The sequence below is a fragment of the Coregonus clupeaformis genome, chromosome 12 (assembly GCF_020615455.1).
Source record: "Coregonus clupeaformis isolate EN_2021a chromosome 12, ASM2061545v1, whole genome shotgun sequence".
Classification (NCBI taxonomy): domain Eukaryota; kingdom Metazoa; phylum Chordata; class Actinopteri; order Salmoniformes; family Salmonidae; genus Coregonus; species Coregonus clupeaformis.
The window spans coordinates 52,860,538-52,877,630 of NC_059203.1; the positions used below are offsets into that span (position 1 = coordinate 52,860,538).

At 43.1% G+C, this 17,093-nt stretch overlaps 2 protein-coding genes across 11 annotated transcripts in view; one reads left to right on the forward strand and one right to left on the reverse strand.

The window, feature by feature from the left end:
• Positions 1-5,984: 5,984 nt before the first annotated feature.
• Positions 5,985-14,187, reverse strand: LOC121577698 (transmembrane protein 183A-like). The gene is made up of 8 exons (XM_041891491.2): positions 13,067-14,187; positions 10,504-10,593; positions 10,220-10,390; positions 8,633-8,792; positions 8,134-8,314; positions 7,817-7,897; positions 7,532-7,690; positions 5,985-7,192 (listed from the first exon to the last, which is right to left on the reverse strand). The coding sequence occupies exons 1-8, from the start codon at positions 13,128-13,130 to the stop codon at positions 7,007-7,009; spliced, it is 1,092 nt and encodes a 363-aa protein (XP_041747425.2). The 5' UTR covers positions 13,131-14,187; the 3' UTR covers positions 5,985-7,006.
• LOC121577696 (liprin-alpha-4) overlaps positions 10,350-17,093 on the forward strand; it is a 163,153-nt gene continuing 156,409 nt past the window's right edge. For 5 of the 10 annotated variants that reach the window (XM_045223932.1, XM_045223935.1, XM_045223936.1 and 2 more), the window contains exon 1: positions 14,254-16,019. In XM_045223932.1, the coding sequence (XP_045079867.1) occupies positions 15,765-16,019 (255 nt within the window). In that variant the 5' untranslated portion in view covers positions 14,254-15,764. Of the gene's footprint in view, positions 10,414-14,253; positions 16,020-17,093 lie in introns of those variants that run through there. The other 5 variants (XM_045223930.1, XM_045223931.1, XM_045223934.1 and 2 more) reach the window with 2 other exon arrangements.

The window sequence follows — 17,093 nt, forward strand, 5'->3', positions numbered from 1 at the left end:
CAACTGTTTGGAGTAATGATTATACCCCAGTACTTTACTTGGTTACGCCAGGATTGGCTTTAATGGTCACACATTCCCGACAATTTTCTTTTTAAATGGACCATACATTGCTGCACACATCCCTTGCCTTCCCTCTCACTAATACATGTGTGTGTATTGCAATTATAGCATGGTATTGAAACTGAATGGCTGTGTTTCACAGTAGTTGCAATCAGTGGCGTGTATTAATGGATGCCAAGGGAAGCCAGGCTCCCCCCCCCCCAAAATGACAAAAAAAATAATGCATCTTTCGTACCTCTGTGTTTCATAATTTTCATTCAATTCGCAAGAGGCTGAATGTATCTTGCTGCAGAAAGCATCAGAGTGACTGAAACAGCGCCCCTCTTGTCTCTCTACTTGAAGGCCATCTATCTGGAGCAAGAAAGCAGCCAAAAGGTTGAACGTACACTACCGGTCAAAAGTTTTAGAACACCTACTCATTCAAGGGGTTTCTTTATTTTTACTATTTTCTACATTGTAGAATAATAGTGAAGACATCAAAACTATGAAATAACACATATGGAATCATGTAGTAACCAAAAAAGGGTTAAACAAATCAAAATATATTTTATATTTGAGATTCTTCAAATAGCCACCCTTTGCCTTGATGATGGCTTTGCACACTTGGCATTCTCTATTAAACATAGAATAATAATAGAGATTTGGTGAATCTATGAATTATCTATGACCACTGGAGTCTTTGCCACTCAAAATATATTTTTGTATAGAATATTTTGACTTTTATTTCATCACTCAAAATCTTGCCAAAGCATAGTCTGTAGGAGGTCATGAATTGGGTCATGAACATATGGACTTTGAAATTAACAAGGGAGAGGTTAAACATAAGGTACCATAAATCTGGCATAAACTTATTCCCACACTTTACAATAACTCTGTTGCAGTGGTTTTTGGTAGTCCCCGTACGGTCTCCTGAGTGGCGCAGTGGTCTGATTATAACGGCGATTCTGATCCAACCATTAATTCATACATTGTGCGGTGCCCCTGGCCTGAGAGGATGGAAGTTCAATATGTAGCTACATGTAGAAGGCTAATGTTAACTAGCTAACGTTGCCCATGAATGGAAGTTAGGCTAGCGAGCAAGCATTTTAGCTGGGTAGCCTTGGACAGCAAAAAATAAAAGCGTGTACTCTATGACAGAATGATAGACCGTTTCATCAACATGAAAGAGAGGAGGATGGCATTGGCGTTACTCTACAAGTAGGGTGAGTCAACCAGTAGAGGTTTCTCAGAGAAGGATGAGGAGGATCATCCTCCTATGTGAATTTCAAACAAATAAAAATAGTCAAACAAAAAAGTTATCATTTTTAGATAAAACTATACTAAATATATTCACGCCACCAAATAATTGATTAAAACACAGTTTTGCAATGATGGTCTACAGTAGCCTCAGGGGCACTCTGTAGGGTAGCACCATGGTATAGCCGGAGGACTACATTTAGCTAGCAAATGCAGCAAGCTAGTTTAGCCTACACAAACACCCGGCTCAAACAGAGAAGGATGCTATGTTAGCTAGCTGGCTATGGCTATCCAACACTGGAACTCTAGTCAATATAAGCTTTTGGTTTTATTAATTTATTGCCACCGAGGCCCATTGGTGTAACTGCTAAACTGCTTTCTGACTGTACACTGTACTGTAGCGGGTTTACTAATGCGTTACAGTGCCTTCGGAAAGTATTCAGACCCCTTAACCTTTGACATTTTTTGACGTTACAGCCTTATTCTAAAATGGATTTTTTTTTTTACCTCAGCAATCTACACATAATACCCCATAATGACAATGCGAAAACAGGTTTTTAGAAATGTTTGCAAAGGTATTAAAAATAAACTGAAATACCTTATTTACATAAGTATTCAGACCCTGTTTCCATTGATCATCCTTGAGATGTTTCTACAACTTGATTGGAGTCCACCTGTGGTAAATTCAATTGATTGGACATGATTTGGAAAGGCACACGCCTGTCTATATAAGGTCCCAGGAACTGTCAGTAGAGCTCAGAAACAGCATTGTGTAGAGGCACAGATCTGGGGAAGGGTACCAAAAAATGTCTGCAGCATTGAAGGTCCCCAAGAACACAGTGGCCTCCATCATTCTTAAATGGAAGACGTTTGGAGCCACCAAGACTCTTCCTATAGCTGGCAGCCCGGCCAAACTGAGCAAGAACCTGATGGTCACTCTGACAGAGCTCCAGAGTTCCTCTGTGGAGATGGGAGAATCTTCTGGAAGAACAACCATCTCTACAGCACTCCACCAATCAGGCCTTTATGGTAGAGTGGCCAGACGGAAGCCACTCCTCAGTAAAAGGCACATGACAGCCCGCTTGGAGTTTGCCAAAAGGTACCTAAAGGACTCTCAGACCATGAGGAACAAGATTCTCTGGTCTGATTAAACCAAGATTTAACTCTTTGGCCTGAATGCCAAGCGTCACGTCTTGAGGAAACCTGGCACCATCCCTACGGTGAAGCATGGTGGTGGCGGCATCATGCTGTGGGGATGTTTTTCAGTGGCAGGGACTGGGAGACTAGTCAGGATCGAGGGAAAGATGAACGGAGCAAAGTACCGAGAGATCCTTGATGAAAACCTGCTCCAGAGTGCTCAGGTCCTCAGACTGGGGGCGAAGGTTCACCTTCCAACAGGACAACGACCCTAAGCACAGCCAAGACAATGTCCTTGAGTGGCCCAGCCAGAGCCCGGACTTAAACCCGATCTAACATCTCTGGAGAGACCTGAAAATAGCTGTGCAGCAACGCTCCCCATCCAACCTGACAGCTTGAGAATTTGCAGAGAAGAATGGGAGAAATACAGGTGTACCAAGCTTGTAGTGTCATACCCAAGAAGAATCAATGCTGTAATCGCTGCCAAAGCTGCTTCAACTAAGTACTGAATAAAGGGTCTGAATACTTAAGTAAATATGATATTTCAGTTTATTTATTTTTTATACATTTGCAAACATTTCTAAAAACCTGTTTTTGCTTTGTCATTATGGGGTATTGTGTGTAGATTGATGGGGGGATAATTGAATCCATTTTAGAATAAGGCTGTAACGTAACAAAATGTGGAAAACGTCAATGGGTCTGAATACTTTCCGAATGCACTGTATATAGACAGGTGTGTACCTTTCCAAATCATGTCCAATCAATTGAATTTACCACAGGTGGACTCCAATCAAGTTGTAGAAACGTCTCAAGATTGATCAGTGGAAACAGGATGCACCAGAGCTCAATTTAGAGTCTCATGCAAAGGGTCTGAATACTTATGTATATAAGGTATCTGTTTTGATATTTTATACATTTACAAACATTTCTAAAAACCTTTTCACTTTGTCATTATGGGGTATTGTGTATAGATTGATGAGGGATTATTATTATTTTTTAAACCATTTTAGAATAAGGCTGTAACGTAACAAAATGTGGAAGAAGTCAAGGGGTTTGTTGTTGTTAAAGTCACTTTTACCTTGTAAAGTTTTTAATTGTGAATTAAAATTAAAAACATGGATTTTTACTTTAGAGATTTATGTGGTCCGTTTTTTGTTTTTTAAAATCATTCAGCAAGTAGTCCAAGTCATCCATGGTTCTGTTACTCCGGCAGTGTTGATGCTGATGGGAGGGAAAAAATCATATCCCTGAGAGGGAGATGGTAGATCACAGTAGGTTGGTGTCACCTTAATTGGGGAGAACGGGCTCATAGTAATGGCCGGAGCGGAATCAGTGGAATGGTAACAAATACATCCAGATGTTTGATGCCATTCCATTTGCTCCGTTCCGGCCATTATTATGAATCAGGTAGCCTAGGCCCTATGTGGCCTCACCCTACTGTTTTTGTGGATGTCGCATCAGCTGTAATTTTATGTAATTCAACAATCAAATATCCACATTGCAATACATGGAGAAACATTCAAATGGACCACATTCAACAATTTCATGTGTGATCCTCTGGGATTTCTTTGTATTTTTAAATGGTTTAAACTGTACAAATGGTTTTACCCCAATATCTATCAAATGCATCTATGTAGCTACACTTTCCATGTTACCTCAGTTGACCACAAGAAGGCACTATTGTCAAGGAAACATAATAGTTTGATAGGACTAAGTCCTGTTTTACTTTATCCCTCAGGCTGTACAGTAGCACCATTTTAATCTACATTTTAAGTAGGTATCACCATATGTCAAACATGTGATAGTAGGAGACCCCATTTGTATTGATAGAGAAATACAGGATAGTATGGAAGGGGTTCTTTACAGTTGTATTTCAGTGCAGGCAGGAAGTTGGCCAAACAATCCGATCACATACAGACAGACAGCATCCACAGGCTTTACATGGGGAACGATATTATGGATGGTTATCACAGCCAAACATGTATACAGTTGAAGTCGGAAGTTTACATACACCTTAGCCAAATACATTTAAACTCAGTTTTTCACAATTCCTGACATTTAATCCTAGTAACAATTCCCTGTTTTAGGTCAGTTAGGATCACCACTTTATTTTAAGAATGTGAAATGTCAGAATAATAGAGAGAATTATTTATTTCAGCTTTTATTTCTTTCATCACATTCCCAGTGGGTCAGAAGTTTGCATACACTCAATTAGTATTTGGTAGCATTGCCTTTAAATTGTTTAACTTGGGTCAAACGTTTCGGGTACCCTTCCACAAGCTTCCCACAATAAGTTGGGTGAATTTTGGCCCATTCCTCCTGACAGAGCTGGTGTAACTGAGTCAGGTTTGTAGGCCTCCTTGCTCGCGCACGCTTTTTCAGTTCTGCCCACACATTTTCTATAGGATTGAGGTCAGGGCTTTGTGATGGCCACTCCAATACCTTGACTTTGTTGTCCTTAAGCCATTTTGCCACAACTTTGGAAGTATGCTTGGGTCCATTTGGAAGACCCATTTGCGACCAAGCTTTAACTTCCTGACTGATGTCTTGAGATGTTGCTTCAATATAGCCACATAATTTTCCTTCCTCTTGATGCCATCTATTTTGTGAAGTGCACCAGTCCCTCCTGCAGCAAAGCACCCCCACAGCATGATGCTGCCACCCCCGTGCTTCACGGTTGGGATGGTGTTCTTCGTTTTGCAAGCCCTCCCCCTTTTTCCTCCAAACATAACGATGGTCATTATGGCCAAACAGTTCTATTTTTGTTTCATCAGACCAGAGGACATTTCTCCAAAAAGTACAATCTTTGTCCCCATGTTCAGTTGCAAACCGTAGTCTGGCTTTTTTATGGTGGTTTTGGAGCAGTGGCTTCTTCGTTGCTGAGCGGCCTTTCAGGTTATGTCAATATAGGACTCGTTTTACTGTTGATATAGATACTTTTGTACCTGTTTCCTCCAGCATCTTCACAAGGTCCTTTGCTGTTGTTCTGGGATTGATTTGCACTTTTCGCACCAAAGTACGTTAATCTCTAGGAGACAGAACGCGTCTCCTTCCTGAGCGGTATGACGGCTGCGTGGTCCCATGGTGTTTATACTTGCGTACTATTGTTTGTACAGATGAACGTCGTACCTTCAGGCGTTCGGAAATTGCTTCCAAGGATGAACCAGACTTGTGGAGGTCTACAACTATTTTCCTGAGGTCTTGGCTGATTTCTTTTGATTTTCCCATGATGTCAAGCAAAGGGGCACTGAGTTTGAAAGTAGTTCTTGAAATACATCCACAAGTACATCTCCAATTGACTCAAATGATGTCAATTATCAGAAGCTTCTAAAGCCATTACATAATTTTCTGGAATTTTCCAAGCTATTTAAAGGCACAGTCAACTTAGTGTATGTAAACTTCTGACCCACTGGAATTGTGATACAGTGAATTCTAAGTGAAATAGTCTGTCTGTAAACAATTGTTGGAAAAATTACTTGTGTCATGCACAAAGTAGATGTGCTAACCGACTTGCCAAAACTATAGTTTGTTCAAAAGAAATTTGTGGAGTGTTTGCAAAACGAGTTAATTACTTTTAATTACTTAAAACTTCCGACTTCAACTGTACATGTCCTTCACAAGGTCAATCAGCTATACATGTATTTACAATAAAGCAATTTCAAGTCTGATCATCAATAAAAAAACTTTGCTTTTCACTACACACGATAATGAACTTCTAAATTCAAACACTAATGTTCTTAACAGCATTTTGATTGGATGATTGAGTAAATAGTAGAACTGAAATACAGCTGATATACAGTCTCCTGTGGGTATTCTTCAAATACCCCCCTTTTTAGAAATTAAGCATGATTGGCATGTTTCTACTGATCATTGTTTACCTACAAGACTGGCCTCCTTGTGTTCATAAACCCAATCAGAAACATTCTCTAACACATAGACAGGATATAAAATGCTGCTCCGCTACAATGCAGTGGCCCCAGAACTGACCAGAGTTTTCAGATCTGACCTTACTTCCTGAGGAGGATACACAGGGGACGAATCAGGAGTTGGGGTTTTAAAAATAACAATTTTAAAAGTTACCAATGATTAGAGGTATCAAATAAAATAATTACGCAAGCAGCAAATCATCATTTTGGCCTGTAGAATAGTAAAATCAAAACGTGAAATCGAAAGTCTCCCTTAAAACGAAGATTTTGCAGTTACAGAAAGGAGGAAATATTAAAATAAATGACAGTCTCTACAGCTGTTCAACATAAACGTATAGGGTGGTCCGAGGGTAGGCAATGTTGGGGGATTGTCTATGGAGAGCTAGGGTACTGAGGAGGTAGGTGGTTTTTGGTGTAGGGGAATATAAAGAATACACTAGAGGACTCTGTGTTGTGGGCTGTTGAAGGTTGAGGTGAAGCAAGGTTCTGGGTGTACAGCGAGACGGGGTACTGTGGTTGGTTTTTGGTGTTAGGAGGTGTTGGGCGTTCTAGGTGTACGAGCAGACGGTTACAGTGAGTTCTAGGACTAAATGGGTGTTGTGTGGAGCATGTTGGATAATAAGAGGGGTCTACAGGAGAGGTGGGATCTAGGTGTAGGGGGAGGAAGGGTACTGCGGATGCCACCAGTCCATGAGTCTCACGCTGTGTACAGGGTCCAGCACCACCTGTGTCCCCCCCTGCTCCCCTTTCCTCCTCCCCTGCTGGAGGGGAGAGTCCTGGAACACCAGACGCACTCTGTGGTGACGCATGTCCGCGTTCACGTTGATGTTAAACTGGAGAGGGAACAGAGACACAGAGTGGGTTAGATAGAAAGGAGGCACAGGTTCCCCTCTCCTAAAACAGGCCCACTATCAGTTACAACCACATTATGTGACTTTAACAATGCAACTTCATGGATAGTCCCCTGTAGCTCAGTTGGTAGAGCATGGCGCTTGCAACGCCAGGGTTGTGGGTTCGTTTCCCACGGGGGACAAGTATGAAAATGTATGCACTCACTAACTGTAATTCGCTCTGGATAAGAGCGTCTGCTAAATGACTAAAATGTTAAATGTAAAGGATGGAGACAGAGTCTTAACAGAGTAAAAACCAGGATGAGTGAGTGGTGTACTGACCAGGGAAAGGGTCATCCCCATGACGACTGAGGTGAAGATGAAGTTGAGGGTGGTGACCTGCAGCAGGTAGCAGTCTGAGTCTGGGTTGGCATGGACCTCCTCATACTGACGGGGCAGCAGCAGACCACGGCTGGCACTGCCACCCTTACACCTCACCACCTAGAGGAGAGAGAGACACACATACATAAACTATGGTATCCTTCATTACAATGAAATGTTTTACTTCAAATTTAAAGTAAACATGTTTCACTAGTGTACTTCAGACAGTTCGGCATGAATACATACCGGCTTCACAAACTTGAAGTTGAACTCCCACATGGGCTCAGGTCGAGTGCCCACAACCTTATTGACCCAGAACAGCAGACACTGCAGAGGAGAAAACAGGTAAAACATCTCTTAGCATTGGATTGCACAAGTGTCAAGTGCACATTAAAGCCAGAACTTGATGGATCAGGATTAGTGAGTTATAGTACAGATCAAGTGGCCAGACCCTCTCAGGATCCAAAAAGAAGGCCAAAACCTCAAACAACTCCACACACCATACAGTCCTTTGGCACAACCGCTAGCCTGTTGCCCCTCTTGGCGCCATCTTGATTCTTTACCTTGGAGTTGAGTAGAGGGGTGGGCGGGGACTCAGGGAGGGCGGGGCTTAGGGAGACGTGTGAGCTGAATGGCTCATACAGGTGGAAGAGGGAGCGAATCACGCGAGCCCGTAGACAACGCTTCCTGGCTATGGAGTCTGGCTGCAGACAGAACGGCAGGTAAGCATCCAGACTGTAGTGTCTATAGGAGAGCGGGAGGGAGAGGAGAGAGGGAAGGAGAAAGAGAAGGAGGGAGAGGGGATAGAGAGGGAGGGGAGAGAAAGGGAGGGAAGGAGAGAGAGACAAAGAGATGGGAGGGAGAGAAAGAGAAAGGGAGGTGAAAGTGAGAGATAGAGGAGAGAATAGAGAGAGGGAGAGAAAATATGTAAATAAGAAACTAGGCTACTACTCCTTTAGGGGCCAGTTGTCAAGGGCAATGTGCATTGACTTTCCAGGATTCAAGACTTATCAAGAGCCCACCTCAAATATAGGTTATGGCAATGAGAGGGTCTAACTTTACCTTCTGTATAGTCTGGTCCAGAAGGCAGCAGTGCAGGTGACGGTCCAGGCGTTTCTACAAATCAGAGCAAACGTGCACACGTCCTCTGGACGGATATAAGAAGCCAGCACCAGCCAGATATCCACTGTGTAGTCCTTCCCATCACTGCACTCACTACACTCTGGGAAAACAAATCAGACAGTCAATCAAACGATGGGCTGTGTTTTATTCAGAAAAGTTGTTCACTCTTATCCATCCTTGTTCACTTCCCCGTACGGATCGGAGACAACTGGATAGGTGAACACAATAGCTCCAAGTAGGCCTAGTTTACAGCTTATTGCTATCACCTACCCAGTGTAATACCTTGCTAAAACCAAGTATAGAGTTTATTTGTTATAATTCATTGGTATTAGATTTAAAAGGTGATCGAATAGCTCCTGATTTGTAATGTCATTAATGCATTTCTTTTGAAGCAATGTTTAAAAAAAATGTACAAGTAATAGGTTGGTTTATTTTTAAGTTTAAATTTCCCACGTATCTTGTTAAAGTTTTGACCAATGAGGTAACTTGTTAAGTTGTGGCCAATGGGAGAGTGGACTGGTTGCTGGGAAGAAAAGGGAGGAAAAAGTTGAGAGGAGAAAGAGGAGAGACGTTAGTGGCGTTGGGGAAGGAAAAAACGACCCAAGGAAACGATAAAGATAAAACAAAACTATACCTACAGAGTTTGTTTTAAAGGGAAATCCTGATTTTATTTCTATAAGAAAGTGTTTATTAGTTCGTTAAGAAAGACCTAGTAGAGACTGAAGCTGCCGTCACATTGTGGAGACATTCGACATCCTAGAGGTTAGCCTAGCATCGTGCAAGACTTGGAGAGAATTGCTTGTGACGACCAACGAGTTCGGGTTTCCAACGGATGTCTGTTGCTGCTACGGATTACTGGCTGCATTGATAGCTGTGTTCGCTGTGGATCTTGTGAGGACACCTGCACGGAACTACTATTTTTTCGCTGAGGCATTATCTACAAGTAGTGAGTAACTACAAATGTGTGGTGGACTTCAGGACTTTATGTATGTCGTCATTTTTTTTTATGAGCTCCAACGCGCGCCCAGGGTTTAAGCAAGCTTGCAAATAATTTGGACATGGGTTGTGGGAAAATCATTGGGGTTTATAATTTGTATTTCTTTTGATGTGATACATTGAACATTTGATTAATATAGATCTTGAACCTTATGTCTGTTGTATTGGTGGAGTCATTTACTGTTTCAGTTTCATTTAATGCATGGGAAAGCATATCCTTATACCAATAACCAAGTCTATAATCATTCTATCTGAAGTTAATACCCTATTTGTCATTCACCCTAGCAAGTTTACAATAGGGATTCTTATTGGAGATGTCCTTCTCACCTAATATCCCATGCTGTTCAGATATTCTAAATAAGGTAATATCTTGAGAGTCAAATTCGAGCCTGGTGAGAGGGTTACACCAGTTACACTGTATAATATCAGTGAAGGCGTGAACATGGGCAGAGGGAAGGGAGCAACCCTCTGGAATGAGATGCAGCCCTCAACTCTCTTTAAATGCATGACTAGAGGCAGGAGGTGATGTACCTTTCCTTCTCTTGTTTTTCTTCTTGCGTGCCTCTTTAGGCTCGTTCACTCCATCCTCCCCGGGGTCGAGGTCGTCGCTACTCTCCAGGGTGTCTCCGGTGAGGCTGGACACTGACGAGAACACCTCCTGTAGGGAACCCTGCGACGCCTCAAGTCCACACAACAACTTCACTGCAGGACAAGCACAGTGGAAAGTTAGTAAACACAATAATGTGGTTTATCAATGAATTGCTATGTCTGTAGAACAAATTGACATACCTAAGCATTTTGATTGATGATCTTACCTTCTTTTTCAACTGCATTGGCAACAGCTTTTTTCACCCTCCCCGACTTCACAACGGCTGGGTCAGCATTGGCGAAATCAGCGACCGTCACTGCATGAGAGGGGAGAATATACGGTTTACCAAGCGCACACAATAGCATAGGGTGGCATGGGATGCATCTCAATAGTCCTAAACAACTTCTTTCTACAACTTCTTTCTCCCCTCATCCCTTTTCCTTTGTCTGTAGTGACCTGAAAACACTGGTTAGGCATTATGTCAGTCACTTTTGGCTTGTTCGACACTGCAGGTGACTGCCTACTGACTGATTACAAATCACCTTGCATCATAAATAACTACTTGTAGATCAGTCAGTCAATCAGTCACAATTTACCCACAATGCAACATGGATTTGATAGGCTCGAACATGGCTTTTCTTTGGGCTCATTTGAGTTCTAAGGCGAAAGCAACCAACTGTAGACGAAAGTCAAGCAGTGAAGTCAGGGGAGCGGTGCATCTGCGACAGCTGAAGTCAGGGGAGCGGTGCATCTGCGACAGCCAAAAGTCGGACACATCAACATCAAGGCTCAATGCAACATGGCAGTGTTGCAATTGTTTATAAAAGTTTTTCTTTATAATGTTGAAATAAAAACGTCTCCAACCCCAATATCTCCGACTTCAGTGCGTTCAAGACAACTCCGACTGTGAAAAATGGTATTGAACGGTCATCCAACTCTGAATTCCAAGTCAGAAACTCTGGCATCTTTCTAGAGCTCCAACTTTCCGACACGAAGATCACTGACGTCATGATTTGACCTCTTTTTTGCCAGAGTTCACAGTTGTCTTGAAAGCACAAAGTATGCAACACACTTGAAAGCCGATGGTCACTGGCTTGACAAAAGTGATCCCCTCGAACGCGCCCTTTCCCTTTTCTCAGAACACAGCAGAGAAAAGAAGACAATGAGAAGTCTAACTACACTCAGTGATGTGTATTCATGGATGCAGAGGGAAGCCATGCTTTCCCAAATATTTGACCAATAAAAAAAAGATATTTTGTCGCTCTGTTTTCATAATTGTCCGTAAATTCTCAAGTGGCTGAATCTCACTGGAGAAATCATCCGACCGAGGGAAACAGCGCCTCAGTACGTGTAGCCCATGTATCTGATGCCGTCCAGAACAAAAGAGTATGACATGTTGCTGCAGTAGCATTTGATTGATTGATGCCAGCAAGTATCTGGCCTCCCTTGATAAAATGTTTTATAAAATAATTAGCCAATCAGCTTTGCGCTGAGCTCAACTGTGGGTTATCCTGGCACAGCAAAACGCCCCCCAAGGGAGGTGAGTTTGGATTTGGCTTCACACCAGTCAAATCACATCCTAGCAAAACATCATAATTGTGAGACAAACGTGTCTGTTTCTGGTCTGCTTATGTTGATGTCCTGCAGTAGCTAGCTTGCTAAATCGGCCCTTTCCTAAGATGTGGATTTGGTTGTGGTTTTGACTTAATTCTATGTACAGGCCAATGATTATGACGCCGATTCTGATCTAACCATAAATGCATATATTGTGCCACTGGCCTGAGACGATTGAAGTTCAATATGTAGCCTAGTAGGCTAACGTTAACTAGCCAGCTAACTTAAGTGGTTAATTTTTGCCCATGCGAGGAAGTTAGGCTAGCAAGCATTTTAGCTAGGTAGCCTATGAAAACTAAAACTAAAAGTGTACTGTATGACAGAGCCATAGACCGTTTTGCCAACATAAAAGAGAGCAGGATGGCATTGGCATTCAACTAGTCTACAAGTAGGGTGAGTGAACTTTTGTTATTTTCTTACACATGTACGCAAGCACACTGACAAAAATCAGAACCATGGACAGCCACATGATATTTAGCAACACTGATTGGACTCAATTGTTTTTGGTATCTTTAAATTTGTTTTCAGTGTATTATATAGCCATGTTGATTTTGTTTAAATTGAAATGGTGCTGGAATAGCGGAGGCAGTGTTCCTGTTGTCTTTGTGCCTTGCTCAGTTGTTTAGTACTGTCAAACATTAACTTGCTTCACCATGATGCAGATAATTTAACTGTTTGTTACATGCAATATTTGCTTTGTGGACTTCACCTGAGATGTTGCTCTCCGGTTTTGTGAAGAAACAAATGTTTGTGTAGTTGAATTTATTATGCCACTGTGTGACTGTTGTATGTTTGTTGTCACGGACTTATTGTATATCGCGGTGACGTATGAACGAATGGGTTATTGAGCAAACAACGCAAATATCACAACATAGGATGTAATATGGCTTTTTTATTGGCTTGCCTGTGATTTTACCCACGCACCGCTACTGACTAGCTACACTCTGCGATGCGCCTCTGATGGGTATGCTTGACATCGACCAAAAATAGGCCTACATATTTTTCTGACATTGCAATCCTCCTGAATATGCACATGCAATTTATTTATCATCAATGATGGTAATAGAATCGGATAGTTTGACTTTGTCCTCGAGGATCCACCCACTCTGTGCACCACCGATAGCCGACGGCGGCCTCCGGCCGGGTCAAAGAGTTAGCTTTAGCGAGCTAGCTACCTGACTCCGAGCAGATGTCCCCGGGCCGAAATTTCAGCCGTTTTCGGTTCCCTTTCTTGGGCATGACGGTAACAAGGGTCTGTGGCCTCTTATCGAGGCTGTATGTCCTGCCATGTCTCTATGACAAGCAGAGGTAAAGAGAAAGAGAAAAAGTTGGGACAGCAATTGAAAAATGTTCCTCCAGGATCTTCAGCCATCATGGGACTGACGTAAATAATTTACGTATCTTAAATCACGCGAGACTTCCTTCGAATCCGTAGTCAACGACGAGCTCATCGTTATCGAATTTGATTGGACAAGAGTGGTCAATCAGATTGAGCCAATCAGATTAGTCGGTTCCCCTGGATGAAGGCAGATATTAGAGAAAGGAGGAGATAGGAATCCCATTGGACAATGAATAGAGGAACGTATAACGCCTCACCAGCAGACCAATTGCGTTCACGTTGTCATGCCGCGTCACGCGGATGCTAAACCAATTGTAACGCAATCCTTTATCAAAATCAGGGTATGATTCCGCGTTCAAAACAACTGGGAACTCGGAAATCTCTGACCTAAGTGCGTTCAAAACAACTGAACTCAGAAAAAAAAAGAGCTCCGACTGGGAAAAATCGTTTTCAACGGTCATCCAACTCGCAATACCACCTCGGGATTCGGGCCTATTTTTAGAGCTCCGATTTTCCGACTTGAAGATCACTAACGTTATGATTTGACTACGTATTTTTCCGAGTTCCCAGTTGTCTTGAACGCACCAAGTGTCGAGAAACCTGCCTATTCCTCGAAAGTACGTAATGTCACGATTTCAAAGCTATACTATATTACAGATAACAAGTTAGCTATCTCACATCTCGGAAAAGATTTATAATGTTGTACTTCTTGTTGACGAAATGTATGCTAATGTTGGGTTTTTGAGCTAGCGCCCAATTGAATCCCATTCACACCATGAAGGAGAGCTCTCCTTGTCCCAGAATCTCCCAGAATGCACCGTACGGCCCATTGACGACACGTGGGCAACGTACACAAAGGGCGTTAACACGATTTCAATTGAGTTTTCCATATCGTCAACAGTATCTCTGATGAAGGTTGACTTATAATATAATACGCCATTTAGCAGACGCTTTTATCCAAAGCGACTTACAGCCATGTGTGCATACATTTTTACGTATGGGTGGTCCCGGGGATCGAACCCACTACCCTGGCGTTACAAGTGCCATGCTCTACCAATTGAGCTACAGAGGACCACACTTAAATTCCCAAAGGATTTCGTCATTTTAAATCTGGTTACGGAGTAGCATAAGAGAGACAAGCTAGGCTACTATGAAACCATTTTAGCTTACTGACATCCTACATTTTACGATTTGGTCATAACATGAATCAAACATGAATTTATAGTCTTTACAGTATAGTAGCCTAGCCCTCTACAGTCATAGGACATTGCTATGTCAGCCATAGTCCTACTAGAACCTTTGTGTCATAGCTCTACCATACCGGCGAAAATGCATCAGAAAATGTATTAGATTATAATGAGATTTATGAAGCGTAAATGCAGCATTTATAGATATAACACAAGCCACCAGGCGTTGTGTTGTTACTGAACAACGCATTAAGATAAGACAAACAGAAGCCTATGCTTGGAAGGTTATGGGTAGGCTATTGTTTCGGTAGCCTATGTCCAATGGGCTATAGGCTAGGCACCCTAATGCATTTGTTTATGAATAACATCCAGTTTATATCCCGATGCGGTATTTTAATTTCCATTTCATTCCAGTGCCATAATTCATAACGGGTCCCATCAGGCAGCGCTGCGCATGACACTATTTTGCTCTCAGTCGCCAGAGCGCGCAGAGCGCGCCTGCACTGCCTGGCATAATAGCGCGTGGACGCGCATGGTGGTGCTGATGTGAGGGGTTCTTCTGCCGCTTGAGCAAATGTAAAAAAAAAATTATGGAGAGCATTCGAAGATTTTTCTTAGTCTAAACACAATACTGAATTTGTCCGCTGGTCAAAAGGGGGAAAATAAACGACGTGCGACCATGTGGATAGCTATGTAAATTATGCGTAAATTGTTTTGCAGATAGCGGGGAGTTGCTCCCTTTCCGTAACCGTAGTGGTGACAGCTGCGGGAGCCAGTGTGTGAGGGAGAAGGAGGAGTGGTGTGTGTGTCTGCTCGGTGGTGGTGTGGAGATGGCAGCGGGGGGTTGAGAAGGCGGATGCCGCAGACATGCCTAGCTGGCTATCGCCGTCTCTCTCGCTGAGAGGTTATCGGCAACTGGTGGCTGTTGAACCGAAAGAGCGCATAAGAAACCTCGGAACCATTGTCATCTACAGGGTCAGCGGCGGCATCACAGTGTCTATGATCTGTCAATCAAATCACACGCACTGGAATTACATGAGTGGCGCGCGGGGTTGGGCGGACGTGCCAGATGAACCATCGCCAGCAGACATGGAAAAAAGGTCAATGCTCGTCTGATTTTCAATTTCATGATTCTGGAAGAAAGTTGATCATTAGGATATCTACCCCCAGTGCGCGCGGCACATCCCATGCCATTTCGCGATCATCAACAATAAATAGTCTATTCACATCAATCAATCATTGTGGTTATTAGCCAGCGGCAGCGAGTAGCCTACAGACAGCCAAGGATATCAGCCATCTCATTACAGCGATACACGCCTATAGGACTGTAAGCACCAAGCAGCGAATATGATGTGCGAGGTGATGCCGACGATCACTGAGGGGGACTCGGGGGGTCCTCCCCGGGGTGGAGGGGCTCAGAACGGCTCGGACCCGGAAGCCAACTTCGAGCAGCTGATGGTCAACATGCTGGACGAGAGAGACAAGCTGCTGGAGTCCCTGCGCGAGACCCAGGAGACACTCATCCAATCACAGACCAAGCTTCAGGGTGCGCTGCACGAGAGGGACGTGCTCCAGCGTCAGATCTACGCGGCGCTACCTCAGGTGAGGGAGAACACCACACACACACACACACACACACACACACACACACACACACACACAGGTATCCTTTCCATGTATCCAATTACCTCCATAACCCGGCAGAGCTTCTGCCAAGAGGTGTGGATTTTAGGGGGTCTCCTCCCCAGACTACTGTTGTTCTGCTAGGAGAGATGATGGCACAGGTGGTCTATAGTTCATTCTCTCTTACCGCAGGGTCGCTGGTTCAAGCCCCCTTGCTCTTCCCCTAAATCTTTATAATAATAATGTGGTCCTCTGTAGCTCAATTGGTAGAGCATGGCGCTTGTAACGCCAGGGTAGTGGGTTTGATCCCCAGGACCACCCATACGTAAAAATGTATGCACACATGACTGTAAGTCGCTTTGGATAAAAGCGTCTGCTAAATGGCATATTATATTATTATTATATAAGTGAGGTCATTGTGGTGGAAACCCATCCAGTATTTTGACCTATCAATGGCAATGAAGGACAGGAGACAAGGAAAAGAGACTGTTGCTGCATTCCGATTCTGCACCCTTCTGCCAAAGTGTGCATTTGCCAACTCCCTGTCATGGGTTTAAAAGCATTGGATTGGTATAAGAAAGCATTGGATTGGTATAAGAAAGCATTGGATTGGTGTAAAGAAGCATTGGATTGGTGTAAAGAAGCATTGGCTGGAGGGAGTTCCACCATGGAATCCACAGGTTGGTATTTATTGTAATGAATCTTGCCCTGGAGGCAGGTCACTAGCTGGCACAGCCACAAAATCATTAAAATCAGATTTTAAACCTTACCCTGATGTTAACCATAACCTTAACCGCACTGCTAACCCTGATGCCTAACCTTAACCTCAAATTAAGAACAAAAAGGACATATTTGTTTTCATGAATTTTTGGGATATTGCCAATTTTGACTTTGCAGCTGGCCCATCTAGCGGAAATCGCTCAGTTCTGCCTCCAGGGGAAGATTCATGACATCAAACATCAACCTGCATGAAATCTATGATGGGTAGCGTGCAATTGCACAACGGTAGAAGGATGGAGAATTGGGATATAGCCCAAACAGTGTTGAGACACA